At 39.7% G+C, this 19,533-nt stretch overlaps 1 protein-coding gene across 1 annotated transcript in view; it reads left to right on the top strand.

Moving 5' to 3' along the window:
- Positions 1-19,533, top strand: part of INPP5A (inositol polyphosphate-5-phosphatase A) — a 246,936-nt gene that overhangs the window by 133,791 nt on the left and 93,612 nt on the right. The window contains exon 8 of the mRNA XM_070752446.1: positions 15,171-15,255. Coding sequence (XP_070608547.1) covers positions 15,171-15,255 — 85 coding nt within the window. The remainder of the gene's footprint in view (positions 1-15,170; positions 15,256-19,533) is intronic.

Genomic DNA, 19,533 nt, shown 5'->3' with positions numbered 1-19,533 from the left:
AAAGGTCTCCGCCAACAATGGGAGCTTCCTAGCACCCCCCAAACCCGGGTTGGGGGCTCGGGGGTGTGCTAGCGAGCCTCCCATGTCGGCGGGGATGTTTTAAAACACCCGCGCGACTTTCCAATGAGTCCCGAAGACAACGCGTTTGTCTTCGGGACTCATTGGAAAGTCGCGCGGGTGTTTTAAAACATCCCCGCCGACATGGGAGGCTCGCTAGCACACCCCCGAACCCCCAACCCGGGTTTGGGGGTGTGCTAGCGAGCCCCTCATGTCGGCGGGGATGTTTTAAAACACCCGCGCCGCCCCCAATCTTAGGCTCCTCGCTAGCGCTGCGGAAGTAAAAACACCCTCTGCACATGCGCAGAGGGTGTTTTTACTTCCGCAGCGCTACTTCGCGAAAACCCGCTCGTTGCGGGGGGTCCTGGAACGGAACCCTCGCAAAGAGCGGGGGATCACTGTATATGTCTTAAAATATAGAAAATATATATTAAAACAATTGATTCCTAGCAATGTTTTCTTTCAGTTTTCAGAACTAGTTTGCCATTGCCCACTTCCTAAGGCTGAGATGGAATGACCGGTTCAAGGTCATTTACTTAATTTCTCACCTAATTGTATTATTTACTTACTTACTTACTTACTTACTTACTTACTTATTTACTTACTTTTACTTATTTTTATTGGATTTATAGACCGCCCAACTCCTAACGGACTCTTGGCGGTGTACATAATAAAATCATATATAACAATAAAATCCTATCCCCAAAACATTCATCATTCCTAGGCCGGAGCTGAGTGCGATAGCTCAGTGAGCCCAGGCCTGCTGGCAAAGCCATGTTTTTAAGACCTTCTGGAAGCCCAGGTGGGTGGGGGTGGTGCGGGTCTCCGAGGATAGATGGTTCCAAAGAGCCATTGCCACATACATATCTTTAAATTAGAAAACCATTTTTTGCATAATTTATACAATTGAATATTATTTGATTATTTTTTTTTGTAGTTTATTTTTAACTGGGGATGCAGCATTGATTTTACAGTGCAGATTATTAGTATTATGATTAATAAAGAACCATACTATCTAAATATTCCATATCTGGTCTGTCCGATTACTGAATATAATTGCTTGTCTGTTCTTTTCTCAATCTAGTGCATCTTACAAGCCTATGAACTGTAGATTTTGTTCTGAAGCCAGGGTGTTGTACAAGAATTCTATTACTGGGAAACAATTCACATTTATAACAGCTTTGCCCACTACAATGGTAGTAGTGCTTTATTGTAACAGGATTGACAAGTACTTATATCATTATACGTATCTAACATTACATTAGTTTAAATGTCAATGTCAGATAAGATCATGGTTTTGTCAATAGAGGAAAAAACCATTCTAACTAAACAAAGCCATTTATCCAGCTCTAAAAATTGATTTTTATAGCTCTTGTAATCCTTTCCCTAAATTAAATATATATTATTGATGTGGTCTTTCTTGCCATCTTAATATCTGCTGACATGATAATTGATTTTAAAAATATTGCTATTTTGGTGTTGTTCATGGGACTCGATAATGAAATTAAAAGTGAACTCACATATTAGTTAAATGATCCTGGCAAATGCCCTAAGTAATAAGATGATTACCTAAGACTCTTGACAACACCTTTTATCTTGCTTGTTGCCTGACATTTTGAAATGTTTTTATATTATTAATAGGTTTGGCTATTATATCAAAGAGCAAAAAAGGTTCAAAAATATGATAAAGTTAAGCTTTTTAATGTCAGCATTACAACATGCTGTTGAAAACACATTAAATCTTCTTTTGTTACTCTACACTGACACTATTTCCCCAAATGTGTTAAGGCACCCCATTTCCTGAATATATTGACATCTACAGATTATAATTTTATTGTCTATTGTATTTATTTAATTTTCCTGCACTAGCATATGCACCAATGACAAATTCCTTGGGTGGCCAATCACACTTGGCCAATAAAGAATTCTTCAGATGGTGCCTGAATAAATTGCAATAAATAAATAAAGCAAAAGAAATGTTTAAAAACTGTCTCGAGATAGGTTATGGAGTGTATAGTGTGCTTAGCAACAAATGGAGTTATTGAAAAGGGACAAATCCATTTGTTGGTAAGTGAATAGTCTAACACCATGATGGCAAACACAGGTGGCACCCGGAGCCATATCGGAGGGCGCATGAGATTTTGCCCTGTGTCAGCTCCAGCGTGCATGCACAAGCTGGCCAGCTGATTTTCAGCCTTAGGAAACGCCGTTTTGTCCTTTGCTTTAGGAAAACCTCCCTGAAGCCTCGGAGGCAAAAAAAAATGCCCAAATGGGCAAACAGGAAGCTTGGGAAAACCTACTTCTGGTTTTCCGTTGTGCTGTCTTTTGCACTCTGAACCCTCCAGAGTGCAAAAAAACAGCACAATGGCAAACGGCAGGTGGGGGCCCGACTATAACCCCTGGTGTGATTTGAAGGCATGGGACCTCCAGAGGGAGACAGACAGGTGGAGTTGGAGAGGCGATCTTTGGAGAGCACAAGGACGCATTATAGGGAGAGGAAGGTATGACGGGAGCCGTGGGTTAGGCCGTTCATGGGGAACTAGGTCTCGCTATCTCACACTGATCCCTTGTTTTGGCCCCTCAAGTTCAACCCGTATAGCTGGTGACAGGGTGTGTCAGGGCCTTGGTCTCAGGCTGCTGTTGCTGAACGCCAGGTCGGTAACCAACAAAACTCTTCTAATCAGGACATACTCCTGGAGGAGAAGGCTGACCTGCCGTGTATAAATGAGACCTGGCTGGGACAGGATGGGGTGTTTCCCCTCTCAGAAATGTGCCCAGTCGGGTTCCAGGTGCTTCCCCAGCAACAACACCAGGAAAGGGGTGGAGGAGTGGCTGTTATAGTCCAGAGGACCTTTAATCCACACAGGATCCCTGCACCCAGGATTGTCGGTTGTGAGTTTCTCCTCCTGAAGTTGGACCTAGGGGTTCAGGTGGGCTTGTTGCTAACGTACCTGCCTCCCAGCTGCATTGCAACAGCCCTGCATGCGCTGCTCAAAGCACTAGCCAAGTTGGCAGTAGAGTTCCCCAGACTGATAATCTTAGGGGACTTTAATCTGCTGTTGCTCGGTAAATTCTCAGGGGCAGCACAGGAGTTCATGGCTTCCATGGCAACCATGGACCTGACCCAAGTAATTGAGGGCCCGAATCATGATGGAGGACACACATTCGACCTAATTTTTCTTTCGGGTCAGTGGACACATGAACTGAGTTTAAGGGGTATAGATACTTTTCCCTTGTCATGGTCAGGTCATTTCCTGGTGAGGCTTAACTTCAAAATGCCAATCCTTCAGCGCAGGGAGGAGGAGCTGATTAGGTGCTTCTGGCCCAGGCATCTAATGGACCCACTTGGGAGATGAAACGCCAGAAGAGACATCTAGAGCGATGCTGGAGGGCCAGTAAATCCGAGTCCAACTGAACACTACTAAGCCAATTTTTGTAGCAGGCACTCTTTTGGCCAGGAGAGAGAGAGAGCAAGCAAGAGGCACAATACATGCACACCCCATGGGACTGGCTCGGATCCTCTGGGCTCTGCCTCCTGTGGTATTTTGAAATGTTTGGTGTTAACTCATGTCCAGTGGCGCAGTGTGGCAATCAGTGGCGGGAAAGAGCAGAGGTGGCAGGAGGGCCCCACTGCCAGACTCGCGTAAGATTTGCGTCTCGTGGCCTAGTCCCCTTGTAGTAAGACACTCCCTCCTGATAATAAGGTCAAGGCCCATATTTAGGGGATCAAAAAAATATAAGACAGGGTTTCATTTTGGGGGAAACTAGTATATATTCTATTAATATATGCAATCTCCGAACTTAAGAATATTCAAGAAGGAAGCTGCATTGTTAACCGCTATATTGATAAGTGAAGGAAGATTTTATACTAGTGTTTATGGAGGTTGTTTTCCAGTTTTTAGTAACCAATATCCAGTGTGGTGTTTGAGTTCCCACAAGAGACCAACTCTAGTCCACTGGAATCAAAATGAAATTAATTTTTTGTAATGCAACTAAAAAAAAAATCAACATTAGTGCACTGAGATTTCAATGCTTTTTTTCTGATTTGAGTGATAAGACTACATACCATACTGATTTTATGGATTCTTTTAGCTTCAGAGCAGTCTGACATAAAATATGAAAGCTTCCTTTGCTATTATGTAAGCAAAGAAAAGGTTGTGCTAAAAGGAAGAATTGCCACAATTGCTCCATCATAGCAGTAAAGCTTTGTAGTACCCAAAACTTTAAAAAATGGTTAAACTTCTCAAGCAATTCCTATAACCTTTCAAAAAATGTAATATAATATAATCTTCTATTACTTTTTTTATTTATTTGCCAGCTGTCCTTTATAGTCAATATGCTTCAATGAGCAATTGTGTGTAAATAAAATAAAATATGTGAAATCTTCTATAGAGTCACCTTTCTATGACCTTGTTTCAAAACTTCTCTGGTCCCCTTGATGCTGTGGCCAGAGGAGGTTCAACATTCTACACAATTGAAAATACCTCTATTGTTTGTTTAGTAAAATTATTTCTAAATAGCTAGATACTTGATATGATATGGCAGTTCTTGCATGCAACATTATTTTTGAATATTCATATTTATATAGTCTATTTCATGTTTAGATTAGCTTTTATTTTTATTTACTTATTTATATTTTACATTTCTAAACCATCTCCCTCAAAGAGGGATTTTTTTAACCAGACCAAGTCCTTCCATACAAAAATGAACACCTTATCAGTGCAGTCAGTTTATGTCAGTGATGCTTGGTTACAATAGTATTTAGCGTTGAAGATTATTTCTATTGTTTTCTTTTTAAAAAATGAAATATATTCTATATCGTCAAGCCATTCTGCAATGATAACCATACAAACATCAAGTTTGTTTTACATCAACTGCCTTAGTAAACTTGAGAAGCTGCTTTACTAAACTCTGCATACAAATTTAAAACGCAAAAAAAAATAATCTAAAATATGCTATTTAAGCCTGTTTTGCTTAAAATATGTATTTAAGTCTGTTTTGAAGAGATTTTTCAAAATCTGTCCAAGCCACTGCTGAACATAGCACTCTGCCTTAACACTGTTCTAACTTCACATTTAATTTTGCTCGTATTAATTTGTCCTGTGCTTTTACTGATTTCTTTCATTCTTGTGTCAGATAGTCTCCTTTCATTAGCATTCAAGGCACATGTATATGCTTGTGCTGACAAATACAGAAAAATAAATAAGATTATAGCAAACTTTAATTTTTGAAAGCACCAAAAAAAATATAATTTTTATATGTAAAATTATTTTGTCATCTAAATTGCTTCTTCCCTAGAAATATTAAAAAGTTCTTCCTTGTTTTCTTTATTCATCTTGTTGGATCATGGTTGAGATTTTGTTTTGTTGTCCACAAAAGAGAGAGAGGGAGGGAGAGAATGTGGATGAAGCACCATCCTTTCAGTGGTGTCAAACCAGGATGAATCGGCCAAGGGAAGCATGTTTATAGACTGTGTAAAGAACTTTGTCTTTGTGTGGGAATGTTGGTGACACTGTTACTGTTTGCCTGAATGAACTGTGATGACGTGGCTAATAAGGTATCCCGCTGAGCACCACAGCAGGCCTTTCTCAGACCTCCCACTTAATTCTATTCATCTCCAGCTCAGTGTAGCTAATTTTTCCCATTCCTTCAATTCTTTTGGCCCCCTTACAAATAGAAAAGTCAACTTTTCACACCGAAGGCAAGATAAGTGCTTTAGGAAATAATCTTGTAAACAGAATGTTACCTTCTGACCTGCAGCTGATACCTTGACTTCGGACAAAAACCACTGGCCTATTGCATTAGACATGGCTATTAAAGGAATAATGCAGCTGATCCTTCTTACAAAGTGCCCTGAGAAATGGTTTAGCTAGATCATGTTCCTCTTGTCACATTGAATCATGTTCACCAACTCCCAACATGCATGGCAAACCCAGACTCTCAAAATCACTCATATGCAACTGTTTTGTCTTCTTCAGTACATTCTCATCTCGGGGCCATCATTAAAAATAAATGTGAGAATAAATAGTAAAATTCAGTTATTTGGCTCTTGTCATATTGATAATTTTGAATATATTTTATATTTTCACTTTAAATAGGAACAAATGCCTCAAAAGTGCCTTACAGCTTTTGAAACTGAATAACAGAAAATTACACTGAATTCATAATTTAGGGTTGTGATGCTAAATACATTGCCTAGGAAAGAAGATCCTTTGGATAAGTATATTTATTTCAAAACAGACATATAATTGACTGTAACATGTTTATCCAGATATATTACTGAGCATTTTTAATCATATATACATGATATTTTTCTTGTTAAATAAGCAAACCTTTTCATATATTCATAGATTTTTAAGAGGACTGTCATCAATATTTAATTTAAAGAAAATTTTTCTGTTAAAATCAACCTTGGACAATTGATAAATGTTGGAAATAATAGCTTATACAGCTAGTCCTTGGCTTACAACCATAATTGAGCATGAAAATATGGTTGTCAGTTGTTGCTGTCATAAATCAAGGCATCACGTGGCCAGACTGATTTTTTGGTACTTTTGATCCCTTGTATCCTGGACAATAAGCTGTTTCAACTCCTGTCCTCAAAATGACCTATAGAGGACTGCACACCAGAACAACTAGATACAAGAACAGTTTTTTTCCCAAATGCCATCACTCTGCTAAACAAATAATTCCCTCAACATTGTCAAACTATTTACAAAGCCTGCACTACTATTAATCTTGTCATCGTTCCTATCACCCATCTCCTCCCACTTATGACTGCATGACTGTAACTATGTTACTTGTATCCTTACAATTTATATTGACTGTTTCCTAATGTGATTTGATTTCTTATTTGTACCCTATGACTATCATTAAGTGTTATACCTTATGATTCTTGACGAATGTATCTTTTCTTTTATGTACACTGAGAGCATATGCACCAAGACTATATTCTATACTTTTTGCATCAGTAAGTGAATACCAGGGTGGTTAAGCAAATCCATTTTACTCAATAGGTTGGGAGGGGTTTGCCAGAAAAAGGAAATAAATATTGGAAACAAAGGGAAAAACTCATGGCCAATTTCTGCCATTAAGTGAGACATTTGTTAAGTGAGTTCTGACCCAGTTTATAACATTTCTTGCCATAGCTGTTAAGTAATCCATCGCAGTTGATAAAACAGTAACCCAGTTGTTAGGTGAATCTGATTTCCCCATTGACCTTGCTTGTCAAACAGTTGCAAAAGTTGATCATATGACCTTGGGACACAGCAATGGTCATAAGTATGAATCAGTTGCCAAGCATCTGAATTTTGATCACATGATCATGAGGATGCTGCAAAGGTCATAAGTGCGAAAATGGTCATAAGTCAGATTTTCAGAGCCGTTGTAACTTTGAACAGTCACTAAATGAACCATTGTAAGTTGAGGACTACCTGTAGTCCAATCAGTCAGTCTAGCTTCAGGCTAGAACTGTCCCCTTCTTCCCAATTGCTTCAGGTTCTGGACACCACTCCAGAGGTAACGTGTTCTAAGGCTTAAATTACAGCAGCTGAAAGTGAAAATATATGTCTATGCATTCATTTCATCCTATGAAAATGCTCAGGAAAATCTGGATATATTTCACAAAAGGTTTTAAGAATTTTTTGAAAAAGATCGGCTGTGGCACAGGGTGCATTTCCACAGGTTCGCCTGGTGTACCAGTTGGGGCCCTATTTGGACAGGGAGTCTCATCTCACAATCACTCATGCCTTCATCACCTCGAGGTTCGATTACTGCAATGCCCTCTACGTGGGTTTACCTTTAAAGAATGTTTGGAGACTACAGTTAGTACAAAATGCAGCCACGTGGGCTGTTATGGGCCTTTCAAGTTATACCCATATTTCAACACCACTCCACGAGCTGCATTGGCTACCGATTGGTCTCCAATAATAATAATAATAATTATTATTATTATTATTATTATTATTATTATTATTATTATTAATTAGATTTGTATGCCGCCCCTCTCTGAAGACTCGGGGCGACTCACAACACGATAAAAACAGTATTATACAGGCACAAATCTAATATTTTTTTTTAAAAAAAAACCCTATCATAATTAAAAACCAAACAGCACATACATATCAAACATAAATTATAATAAGCCTGGGGGAAAGGTGTCTCAAATCCCCCATGCCTGGCGGTATAGGTGGGTCTTAAGTAGTTTACGGAAGACAAGGAGGGTGGGAGCAATTCTAATCTCCGGGGGGAGTTGATTCCAGGGGACTGGGGCCACCACAGAGAAGGCTCTTCCCCTGGGGCCCGCCAGACGACATTGTTTAGTCGACGGGACCCGGAGAAGGCCAACTCTGTGGGACCTTATTGGCCGCTGGGATTCGTGCGGTAGCAGGCGGTTCCGGAGGTATTCTGGTCCAATGCCATGTAGGGCTTTAAAGGTCATGACCAACACTTTGAATTGTGACCGGAAACTGATCGGCAGCCAATGCAGGCCACGGAGTGTTGTAGATACGTGGGCGAATCTGGAAAGCCCCACGATGGCTCTCGCGGCTGCGTTCTGCACGATCTGGAGTTTCCGAACACTTTTCAAAGGTAGCCCAATGTAGAGAGCGTTGCAGTAATCGAACCTCGAGGTGATAAGGGCATGAGTGACTGTGAGGAATGACTCCCTGTCCAAATAGGGCCGCAACTGGTGCACCAGGCGAACGCCCTCCTCGCCACAGCCGAAAGATGATGTTCCAATGTCAGCTGTGGATCGAGGAGGACGCCCAAGTTGCGCACCCTCTCTGACGGGGTCAATAGTTCCCCCCCCCAGGGTAATGGAGGGACAGATGGAATTGTCCTTGGGAGGCAATACCCACAGCCACTCCGTCTTGTCTGGATTGAGTTTGAGTTTGTTGACACCCATCCAGTCCCCAACAGCCTCCAGGCACCGGCACATCACTTCCACTGCTTCGTTGACTGGACATGGGGTGGAGATGTACAACTGGGTATCATCCGCATATTGATGATACCTCACCCCATTCTCTTGGATGATCTCACCCAGCGGTTTCATGTAGATATTAAATAGCAGGGGGAAGAGGACCAACCCCTGAGGCACCCCACAAGGGAGAAACCTAGAGGTCGATCTCTGACCCCCCACTAACACCGACTGCGACCGACCAGAGAGGTAGGAGGAGAACCACTGGAGAACAGTGCCTCCCACTCCCAACCCCTCCAGTCGGCGCAGAAGGATACCATGGTCGATGGTATCGAAAGCCGCTGAGAGGTCAAGAAGCACCAGGACAGAGGACAAGCCCCTATCCCGGGCCCGCCAGAGATCATCCATCAACGCGACCAAAGCAGTTTCCGTGCTGTAACCGGGCCTGAAACCCGACTGTTGAGGCCCTAGATAATCGGCTTCTTCCAAGGACCGCTGGAGTTGGAGCGCCACCACCTTCTCAACAACCTTCCCCATAAAGGGAAGGTTGGAGACTGGACGCAATTTAAAGTGTTGGTCATGACCTATAAAGCCCTACATGGCTTAGGACCAGGTTACTTATGGAATCGTCTCCTGCCTCATAAATCCCAGCAACCAGTCAGGTCCCACAGAGTTGGCCTTCTCCAGGTCCCATCAGCTAAGCAATGCCACCCGGTGGGACCTAGGGGTAGAGCCTTCTCTGTGGCAGCTCCAGCCCTTTGGAATCAACTCCCTCCAGAGATTCGCACTGCCCTTACCCTCCTGGCCTTTCATAAGGTTTTAAAGACTCACCTTTGCCAGCAGGTTTGGGGCCGTTGAGCATCAGTATTCTGCTCCAGCCACATGCATGATTTTAATGGAATGAATGTGGATTATTGTTTTCTTAAATTTTGGGGGTTTAGCTTAGTTTTAAATTAGTTTTAATGTTTTGGATTTGTTGCATGTGCCTTTGTATTTTATTTCTGTTTTGTAAGCCGCCCTAAGTCTATGGAGAAAGGTGGCCTGGAAATCTAATTAATTAATTAATTATTATTGTCGGTACAACACAGTAAACAAGATCACTATGCTGGATTTCATATTTCATCATCAGTCGGGCGCTTCCCAAGCACCTAGGACTGTGTGATGTAGCAGCGAATTATGTGTGCCGATCCCAGTAAAGCGGCTTTTTGCAATTGACAGATGGAGAGTTTGTCAACTCCGATGGTTTTCAAGTAATTATTATTATTATTATTATTATTATTATTATTATTATTATTATTATTTATTAGATTTGTATGCCGCCCTTCTCCGAAGACTTGGGGCGGCTCACATTAATTAATATAGCAGACCATCTGTAGGTCTCTTCTGAGGAATATTCAAATCATCTGAGGGATAAAATTGTTTAAATCTACTTGGAGTTGAACTTGGGAAATACACATTCTTTCCCTTAATTGAAGCACAATTTGTGTTTTAGCGGACGAGTGCTACTGAAGAAGTGGTATAGCTCTTGGAGTTGTACATTATCTTTGTATCTTTCAGGTTTAGGCTGCCTGAGGAAGTAAAGTGTGGTTGAACCCAGGCAGTGCTTAATTAATCCACAAAGTAGTCAGGGTAGTTTGTTTTTACGTAAAGATACAATGGTATACATCACCTTTACAGAAACTATCCCTGGTCTCAATAATCCTGGATAGTTTTAATCCATTTTTCAACTTCCTCTTTTGATGAAAGTTTATAAAGATGTTAAGCTACAGTTTTATAAGACCCTGTTTTATTTTACACTATTCCAGGATTTTGGTCTGGGTTTAATATTGAGAGGCCATTGATCAAAGCTGTTCACTGAAATCATCTGTTAGAATAGGATTAGACATCAGGGTATGTTGTTGATACTCAGTTGTGGGTCTCTAACCAACCAAGTGATGGTTGGTTAGAACCTTTAAGGTTCTTTATCAGTGTCTGGATACCATGAGCATCTAGCTTATACTTAACTCTAGAAAGACTAAGTGACATAGAATTTAGGGCTGGTCTTTATTGAAGACTTTCAATGTTTACTTACGGCTGAGATGGCACTCAGCTAGGCAGAACTGAATGTACATTTTGAGGATTGACCTAGATTCTTGGCTCCTGCTTGAGGGATAGGTAGCATTTGTTGGCATTCTTGGAGCAAGTATCTTGCTTAGTATTATTCATACCTGAATCACTTCCTGTTTGTCTTATGGATTATTAGCAGGTTATTTATTTTATGAATGAAACACATCAAATGGCATGCTTTTAAATCACAACATTTCTTTGAAGTCTAAACAGCATGTTTTGGGGTCAGGGCAATTAAGGGTAACCTTTACTACTGACACTGTTAACCCAACATTATAGATTACCAGGGTTTGCTATATAAGTTGATGTCGATTCAAAATGGCAAAGAAAATTGATAATTGCAGAACCTTGCTTTTTTTCCTCCCTTGAAACGTGTTTCTCTCGACTTCTTGAAAAGAAATTTCAGTTTCCTTGAGGTCTCCTACTGATTTTTTTCAGTCAGATTTAATTTGGTATGTTTGGGCTGGTTATTAAGCTTTCTGATAATGATTATTAGAATCCTCTTCTACAAATTAAGAAGCAAATATAGAGAAGATGAACTTGCTAAAAACCATTACTTCCAATGGCGGTAAGAATAACCTTGAAGAACAGGAGAAAGAACTGTGGCCAAGAAAAAAGAAATCTGAGTCTAGGGCAGAAATATAGTTTGAGAAAGTAACTCAAACAGGACCTTTCCTAATTCTCATCATGATAAAAAAGGGGAGAGAGGAAAGCATATAGTATTAAAATGTATAAGCTTCTGTTACTGTACTATATAATCTTATAATAAAGCTAGTATTAGCATTCATAACCTTGATTCCCCAATCTGGTCTATCTTGAAGGGATGACATGACCACCCCTATATAGTAGGTAGAGGATCTCAACAGTTCAATGTTGGACTGTTTTTTCCTCACAGCAGCTTATAAATATGAATCATTAGAAATGAATTATTCTGTTCAGAAGGACAATATAAATCTCATTGCTCAATACTGCCAAAAAGTGGTGTATCTTTAAGAAATAAATGGAAGATAAATATTTGCAGTACTAATGTTGTGCAGGGCAAACATCTAAAACTGAGATTAATCATTCAGCTTCTATGTTTGATTCAGCCAAACAAGAAAATTTGTAGAAATAGACTCTTTGACATTATCGGGAAGGAAGTGATAGTCCAAAAGATAAATATAAGATTGGTTAAACTGTGGCCTGTCAATGTAAAATCAGTTTCTAGAACACATCCAAAAAACAATTAAGGTTTAAGGTTTAATTGGATTTGTATGCCATCCCTCTCCGAGGACTTGGGGCAACTCACAGCATATACAGAAAACAATAATGAACAATCTATTAATAATACATTTTTTAAAAAACTATTCTTAAGATTCTGATTTTAAAAACCTATCATTTACAATTCATTCGACAATCATACTAAGAAAGATTCATTGGCCAGGGGGAAGATCTAAAAACCCCAGGCCTGATGGCAGAGATGTGTTTTTAAACTCTTTCGGAAGGCAAGGAGGGTGGGGGCAGTGCGAATCTTTGGGAGGAGCTGATTCCACAGGGCTGGGCCCCCCACTGAGAAGGCTCTTCCCCTAGGTCCCGCCAGTCAACATTGTTCGGTCGACAGGACCCTAAGGTCCCTTTTGGACCTCACCGGTCGCTGGGATTGTGGCAGCAGGCAGTCTCGGAGGTAGTCTGGTCCTATGCCATGCAGGGCTTTATAGATCATAACCAACACTTTGAATTGTGTCTGGAAACAGATCGGCAGCCAATGCAGTTCGCTGAGTGATGATGAGATATGGGCATGTCTTGGAAGCGGCCTAATACCGCTTGCATGGCTGCATTTTGGATGATCTGAAGTTTCCGAACACTCTTCAAAGGTAGCCCCATGTAGAGAGCATTGCAGAGGTCGAACCTTGAGGTGATAAGGGCATGAGTGACCATGAGCAAAGACTCCCTGTCAAAATAGGGCCGCCACTGATGCACCAGGCGAACCTGGGCAAACACCCCCCTTGCCACAGCCGAAAGATGGTGCTCTAAAGTTAGCTGTGGATCGAGGAGGATGCCCAAATTGCGAACCCTCTCTGAGGGGGTCAATAATCCCCCCCCCCGGGTAATGGACGGACAGATGTACATGTCCATGGGAGGCAGTACCCAAGGCCACTCCGTCTTGTCTGGATTGAGTCTGAGTCTGTTGGCACCCTTGACATTCTCCAGACACCGGCATATCACTTCCACTACTTCGTTGAGTGGACATGGGGTGGAGAAGTACATCTGAGTCTCGTCAGCATACTGATGGTAACTCACCCCATGCCCTTGAATGATCTCACCCAACAGTTTCTTGTAGATATTAAACAGCAGGGGGGAGAGGACCGACCCCTGAGGAACCCCACAAGGTAGGGACTTAGGAGTCGACCTCTGATCCCCCGCTAACACCGACTGCGACAGACCAGAAAGGTAGGAGGAGAACCACCGTAAAATGGTGCCTCCCACTCCCAACCCCTCCAGTCGGCGCAGAAGGATACCATGATCGATGGTATCAAAAGCCACTGAGAGGTCAAGAAGCACCAAGACAGAGGATAAACCCCTGTCCCGGGCCTGCCAGAGATCGTCCATTGTTTCAGATAATACCTTTTTTGCCTTATATGTATCAATATTCAGACCAACAGAAATATTACCTGCTATTTAAATCTTATCACAACATGTAATTATATACTGGTAGAAGTTATAATGAATATGGCAGAACTATACAATATTTGTTAAGATTCCAGGTAGCATCCAACTAAATGAGAGTCCAAGTCAAAGTACTCCTCAAAGTTACAATCTATTGCCGGAGCCATCCTGGTACCTACACTGGGAAATCTGAATCTGAGTTCCCCATCCAGTTGAAAGTTCACATCCCTGGTCCCCCACCCATAAACTTGTCACATTGCCTACTCAGATTGTGCCAGTGTGGCAAGTCCTCCTTCTGCTTCCGCCCATGTGGGTGGCCATAGGATGGACTTGAACCACTCGAAAGAATGCTTTGTGACTGCATCTGTTCCATCATTAAAATCACCCCTCCCAAGTTTCCATTAACATCAGGCCTTCTATAGAAAGTGTAGCAAGCAGTTAATTTATCACCAGCTTCTCCACCGGCTTGACAATATTGTGTGTCTGTCCCAAACAACTTTATAAATGGAACAGCTGATTTTTTTTTTTGATGCTGCATAATTTAATCATTGATCAACTTTCTCATTTGTATTTCCTCTATGGTGACACGATGCCTTCCACAATGACTTAATTGCTTTTTCTTCTTTACCTTTACCCTTTTTAATATAGGAATACTGACCCTGTCTATTGTGCATAAATTTTAGGCAGGAACATCTAGGTCTTAGTACCAATAAGTCTTTTATAATACCAAGAGATAGCAAGTAATTGAATCTAACTTATATTTGTGGGATGGATTGATGTATTGCATATAATTAACTTAGATTAAATTTTGTGTGTGCTTGTATGTTGATGATAAGCACAAATAATCTTTTATTAGTATGGGTGTATGTGTCTGTGTGTGCTGAAAGCTACAAGCACTATACTCATTCTACTTCTAAAATAATTTAATCTAATCATATATTTGGGAGCACTGTGAGACTGAGTTGTAATTCTTACATTTGATAATATGATACAAGCATCAGACAATAACTATGTGAAATAGCAGTAGATCCTCCCATTGAGAAACATAAAATTAATTCTAGTGACATGACTTGGCTATATTCTTTCTTATTCTATTGAAATTTATCACTCCACTGAGTGTGTAATCACAATTTTTATAGCAAATGTGATTCATGGCATGTTCAAAAAAATGTAACGCACAATTACATGCAACCTACAAAACTTTTATTTGGGAAGAGAGAGATCTTGCAAATATCTGAAAAGCTGTAGAGATTTATAGTTAAAATTTAAAAAGTAAAAGTATTCTCCATTTATTCTAATCCATCCATATATTTTGAGATCAGTGAAGGCTTCTGATTCCCCACCCTCCCCCAGAAAACTGCTTGATCCAAATTCGTTGATGATGTGCATTTAATTTAAGTTAATTAAATTAAACATTTAATGTTTGTCTTGTTTGTCTTTTCAGAATTATAGATCAGCGGTTCGAACGAGTTTCATATTTTATCTTTGGTGATTTCAATTTTCGACTGGATTCAAAGTCAGTGGTAGAGGTAGGAAAATGTTCTTTGTTTTGCTCTACATTCCATTCAAAATTCTTCAATTTAAAAAAATAAGTAATTGATTTAAATTAATACTGCATTTGCCAGACTTTAAAATACCTATCAAACCATAATATATAAAATCTACAGTAAACTCATTATTCCAATACAAGGAGTCAAAAACTACACTGATAGGGGATTTATGCTTGAATGATTGAAAAATGTTCCTCTTCTAATGCCGTAGACAAAATTGAGCAATCTATGGAGCCCATGGTGCTTTCTGGGTTTGATTGTTTGCTAGCAAACATTTTGTTCCTTTTGTCATTGTATTTATCTGGTAACTATTGATTTGGCTCATTTGGTTCATTTCATTTACTTAATCAGTGTCTAGATCCACTAATCCATTGTCAATTGGTACCTACTCTGTCATTGTTCATATAAAATAGATTGAAGTTTTAGCTCTTTATTAGCTAATTAAAAAAACAAGTCTGTTCCAGCTGCGTTTGTTCTAGTGGGTCATAGTAAAGTCTTCACTTACTCCATTTGCACTGTTGTTGTGCAGTCTGAAAGTTCAAACATGCCTTGAATAACAGTATTTGGTAGATTGCTGTTCAGTTCCTAGTTAATTATTTAAAGACGTATGACATAGATCTCTCAGAAATTGTTGAACCTGAAAGTTATAGTTCCTTTTGTTTTCAATATCCTTTTTAAAGCCCTTTAATTTCTAATTAATAAATATAGGAATATTCCTATGCAAAAATGTCTGGAACTTTTGCAAGGAGAGTCAGGTTCATGAAAACATTTTGTAATATAGTAGCATAATGGGAGCAGTCTAGATAGTTTTGCACAATAAATAACATGTTGCCTGTAGATTTAAGGAATGTAAAGGTAAATTCCTTAATTTGGGGAAAGGCATGGATTCGGCCAGTAGTGGGCAGCCACATTTTTACTGCCACACTGTGGGTGTGGCTTATTTTGTGGGCGTGGCTTAATGGTCATGTGACTGGGTAGGAGTGGCTTGCCGGTCATCATCATTCAAGTGAACTGTTAAGTCCTCCATTTACAACCTTACCTGTGTTGCTCTCTGGGATGATAATTTGCTTCGTGTTTCCCACACTCTCCTTCCTGGGTCGTCCCCTCGCCTCAGGCTGGGTAGCTAGGCGAACAGATGCTTCCAGAAGCATAAATGCTGCCAGCACCGCTTCTGCTTGCACCTCAGGCAGGAGGTAGCTGCGTGAGGCTGGAGGGGAGCTGGGCAGGAGAAAGGGAAGTTTGTCCGAGGCCAGGAAAGAGGAATAAAGCAAGGAGCGCAGACACAGCAGCAGCAGCAGGGAAAAAAAGGATAGCCGAGCTGAGACCAGTTATCCAAGAAGTGACAGCCACCGATCAGCTGGAGCTGCGCAAACATGTTCATTTCCACTGGTGGAACTGCATTCCAGCCCATCCTGCCTGCTGCCCACCCCTGGATTTGGCCCTCTGGAACGAACTCTCCCCCAGTGATACGTACCGACCCCTCCCTCCTGGTCTTTCATAAAGCTCTGAAGACCTACCTCTGCCAGCAGGCATGGGGGCCGTGAGAGATTGTCTCCGGCTGATGTTGTGAATCATTGAATTGAATGAATGGGAATGACTGCATATGGGGACATTTTACGATTTTATTAATAATTTTTTTAAAACAATAATTAGATTTCTTTTTACATAATGTTTTCATTATGTTGTACACCACCCTGAGTCACTTCGAGAAGGATGGCATAGAAGTCTAATTAATTAATTAATTAATTAATTAATTAATTAATTAATTACATGTAGCCTAATTTCTCCAACATAGTACCTACCAGCTAGTGATTTTGAGACTTGCAAGGCATCAAACTTTTTTTAAATATAGAAATAGGTAACCATATATTAGTAAAACTCTTGTTTCTATAACCTTTAATTGGGCAAAATAATTGTATGACAAAAGTTTTTGAACCAAGATACAATTTACAGAAGGTGTCTAAAATCTGGAACCCATGACTCTCATGGAACTGATAATTTGGCAAATTTTATACATTTTATGACATAAAATCATCATGAAAAAGTTTGTGTGGTAGAATGTAGTACAGTGTGATAGAAGGACAGGGGTCTTTCCCAAAGATCAAAGAGACAGCTTAGCATGGAATCTTTGCTATTCAAGAAGAAAGCCAGAGTGGACTGTCATCCCCTAATCTTTCCCAAGATATCTAATAGTTATGCAGATTTTGTCTGGCAGGATTCCTTTTATAGTGAACAACAATAAAAGAACTTTAAAGTAACTCCTCATGTTGTTCTGGGTACCTTGTGCCCAACAATTTATGACATAATACAAAATGCCATAAAGCATGTTGATGTTTGACTGCGCCAAATGTTTAACATATTTTCAAGGCAGAGATATCTGTGAATGTATCCCAAGTTTTCAGTGAAGACAGTATATTAGAAGTTCTGTCATTGTTGAAGGCATTGAGGAATCTGTTAAAGAAATATCTCTGAAAGGATAATAAAAAAATTCACGGCATTGTCTAGTATTTTAAAAACGCAGGGGGAAATGAAGTAGGAAACTTTGGCTTCTGTTTACATTTAAGAGATGTTGTAGGAAACATGTGCAACGTATGGTAGCCATTGAAAGTTTTAGGTTAGAAGTCCAGCAACCCCTTACCATTGGTGATGAACATCACCATCTAGAGTTGGACCATAACACGAGAAACCTTTTCCATTTTGAGAGAGATTGTTTGTGTGAATAATTGTTATCCACAGCACATATTGCTTAGCTATGATAAGTCTGGGAATAAAAGTTTGGCTTGGTTTTGTTTTAAAACCAAGGAAAACTTGGTTTTTAATCAGTGACTGCAATTTGTTTGACATATTCAGGTCTCTCCAAAATAGATCCTCCCTTATTATTGTTGGAATAGAAACTTTTTTAAATTGTATGTGCAGCAGGAAACAATCCTGATAAGTTATGATAAGAATTATAGCAGAGAAACTAAGTAAATTCTTTACATTTGGGTTTATTACAGAATATATAAGACAGCTACTTGAGTCTCTATTAATCTACTTAGGTAAAGAAAAAAGCAGTAAATTATTTTACCTAAGAAAATAAGGCTTCAGTACAGTATCTTGAAACGCCCCAATATAACCTCCTACAAAAATCTGTAATTTATCACTCAAATCAGGCTCAGTGCCAGAGAATTGGAAAGTAGTCAATATGAATCCATTTTTAAGGGAGACCTGGGAAATTAAAGGCTAGTTAGCTTAATGTCTATTCCAAGCAATTTAGTAGAAATTAAAAGCAAGGAAAATTAATTAGGAAGCATGAGGAACAAATCTTGCATTCAGCATAGATTTTCCAAGGGGAAATCCTACCTCAGTTTTATTAGAATGGGTTTTTGTACATGACAACAGACATACTCATATACATTTATTGTTTAGATTTTCATAAGCCTGTTCTTCACCAAAGATTTTCGAGCTAACATAGTAGTTGTGGGTGAGGAGTTATGTTTTTATGGATTGCTAACTGATTAAAAAAGAGAAAGCAAAAAATAGGATTAAATGGACAATTTTGTAAATAAAAGGAAATAAGAAATTAGTCCCAAAAAGATTTCTATTAGTGGCAGTGGTTCTTTATTTGTTGACAATGATTTTGACTTTACAATATGCTGTACTAAAATATTCACAAAGGAAATAAAATTCAAAAGTTAGTATAAAGAATTGCAGGAAGGGCAAGTTGAACTGGATGAATGGCCTAGTTATCTCACATTAGATTTCATATTCCACTGCAACCTAGCAACTTTTAACAGCTCACTTGACATAAGGGCCCACAGAGTCGGCCTTCTCCACGGCCCGTCTGCCAAACAATGTTGGTTAGCGGGGCCTCAGGAAAGAGCCTTCTCTGTGGCAGCTCCAACCTTTTGGAATCAACTGCCCCCAGAGATCCACACTATCTCCACCCTACTGGACTTCCGGAAAGCCGTTAAGACCTGGCTTTTCCAGCAGGCCTAGAATTAGGATTGACTGCAAGTATGTATGTTTTTTAGGATATTATTGTTTTTTATTGTACTGTTGATTTTATCACTGTATTTTTATTGTTGTATTTATGACTATTGTAAACCACTCTGAATCCTTTTTGGAGTGAGCGGCATATAAATACAAACAAACAAACAACTTATAGTACATAATACATAAACACTTAAAATAACCACAAAATGATTAAATTGACAATCAACAGTCACAAATCTCAGAAACAAGCATACAATATGACTTCACTAAATAGTACAAAAA

The sequence above is a fragment of the Erythrolamprus reginae genome, chromosome 5, assembly GCF_031021105.1.
Source record: "Erythrolamprus reginae isolate rEryReg1 chromosome 5, rEryReg1.hap1, whole genome shotgun sequence".
Classification (NCBI taxonomy): domain Eukaryota; kingdom Metazoa; phylum Chordata; class Lepidosauria; order Squamata; family Dipsadidae; genus Erythrolamprus; species Erythrolamprus reginae.
The sequence above is the reverse complement of the archived record's forward strand: the minus strand, read 5'-3'. Positions and strand labels throughout refer to the sequence as shown.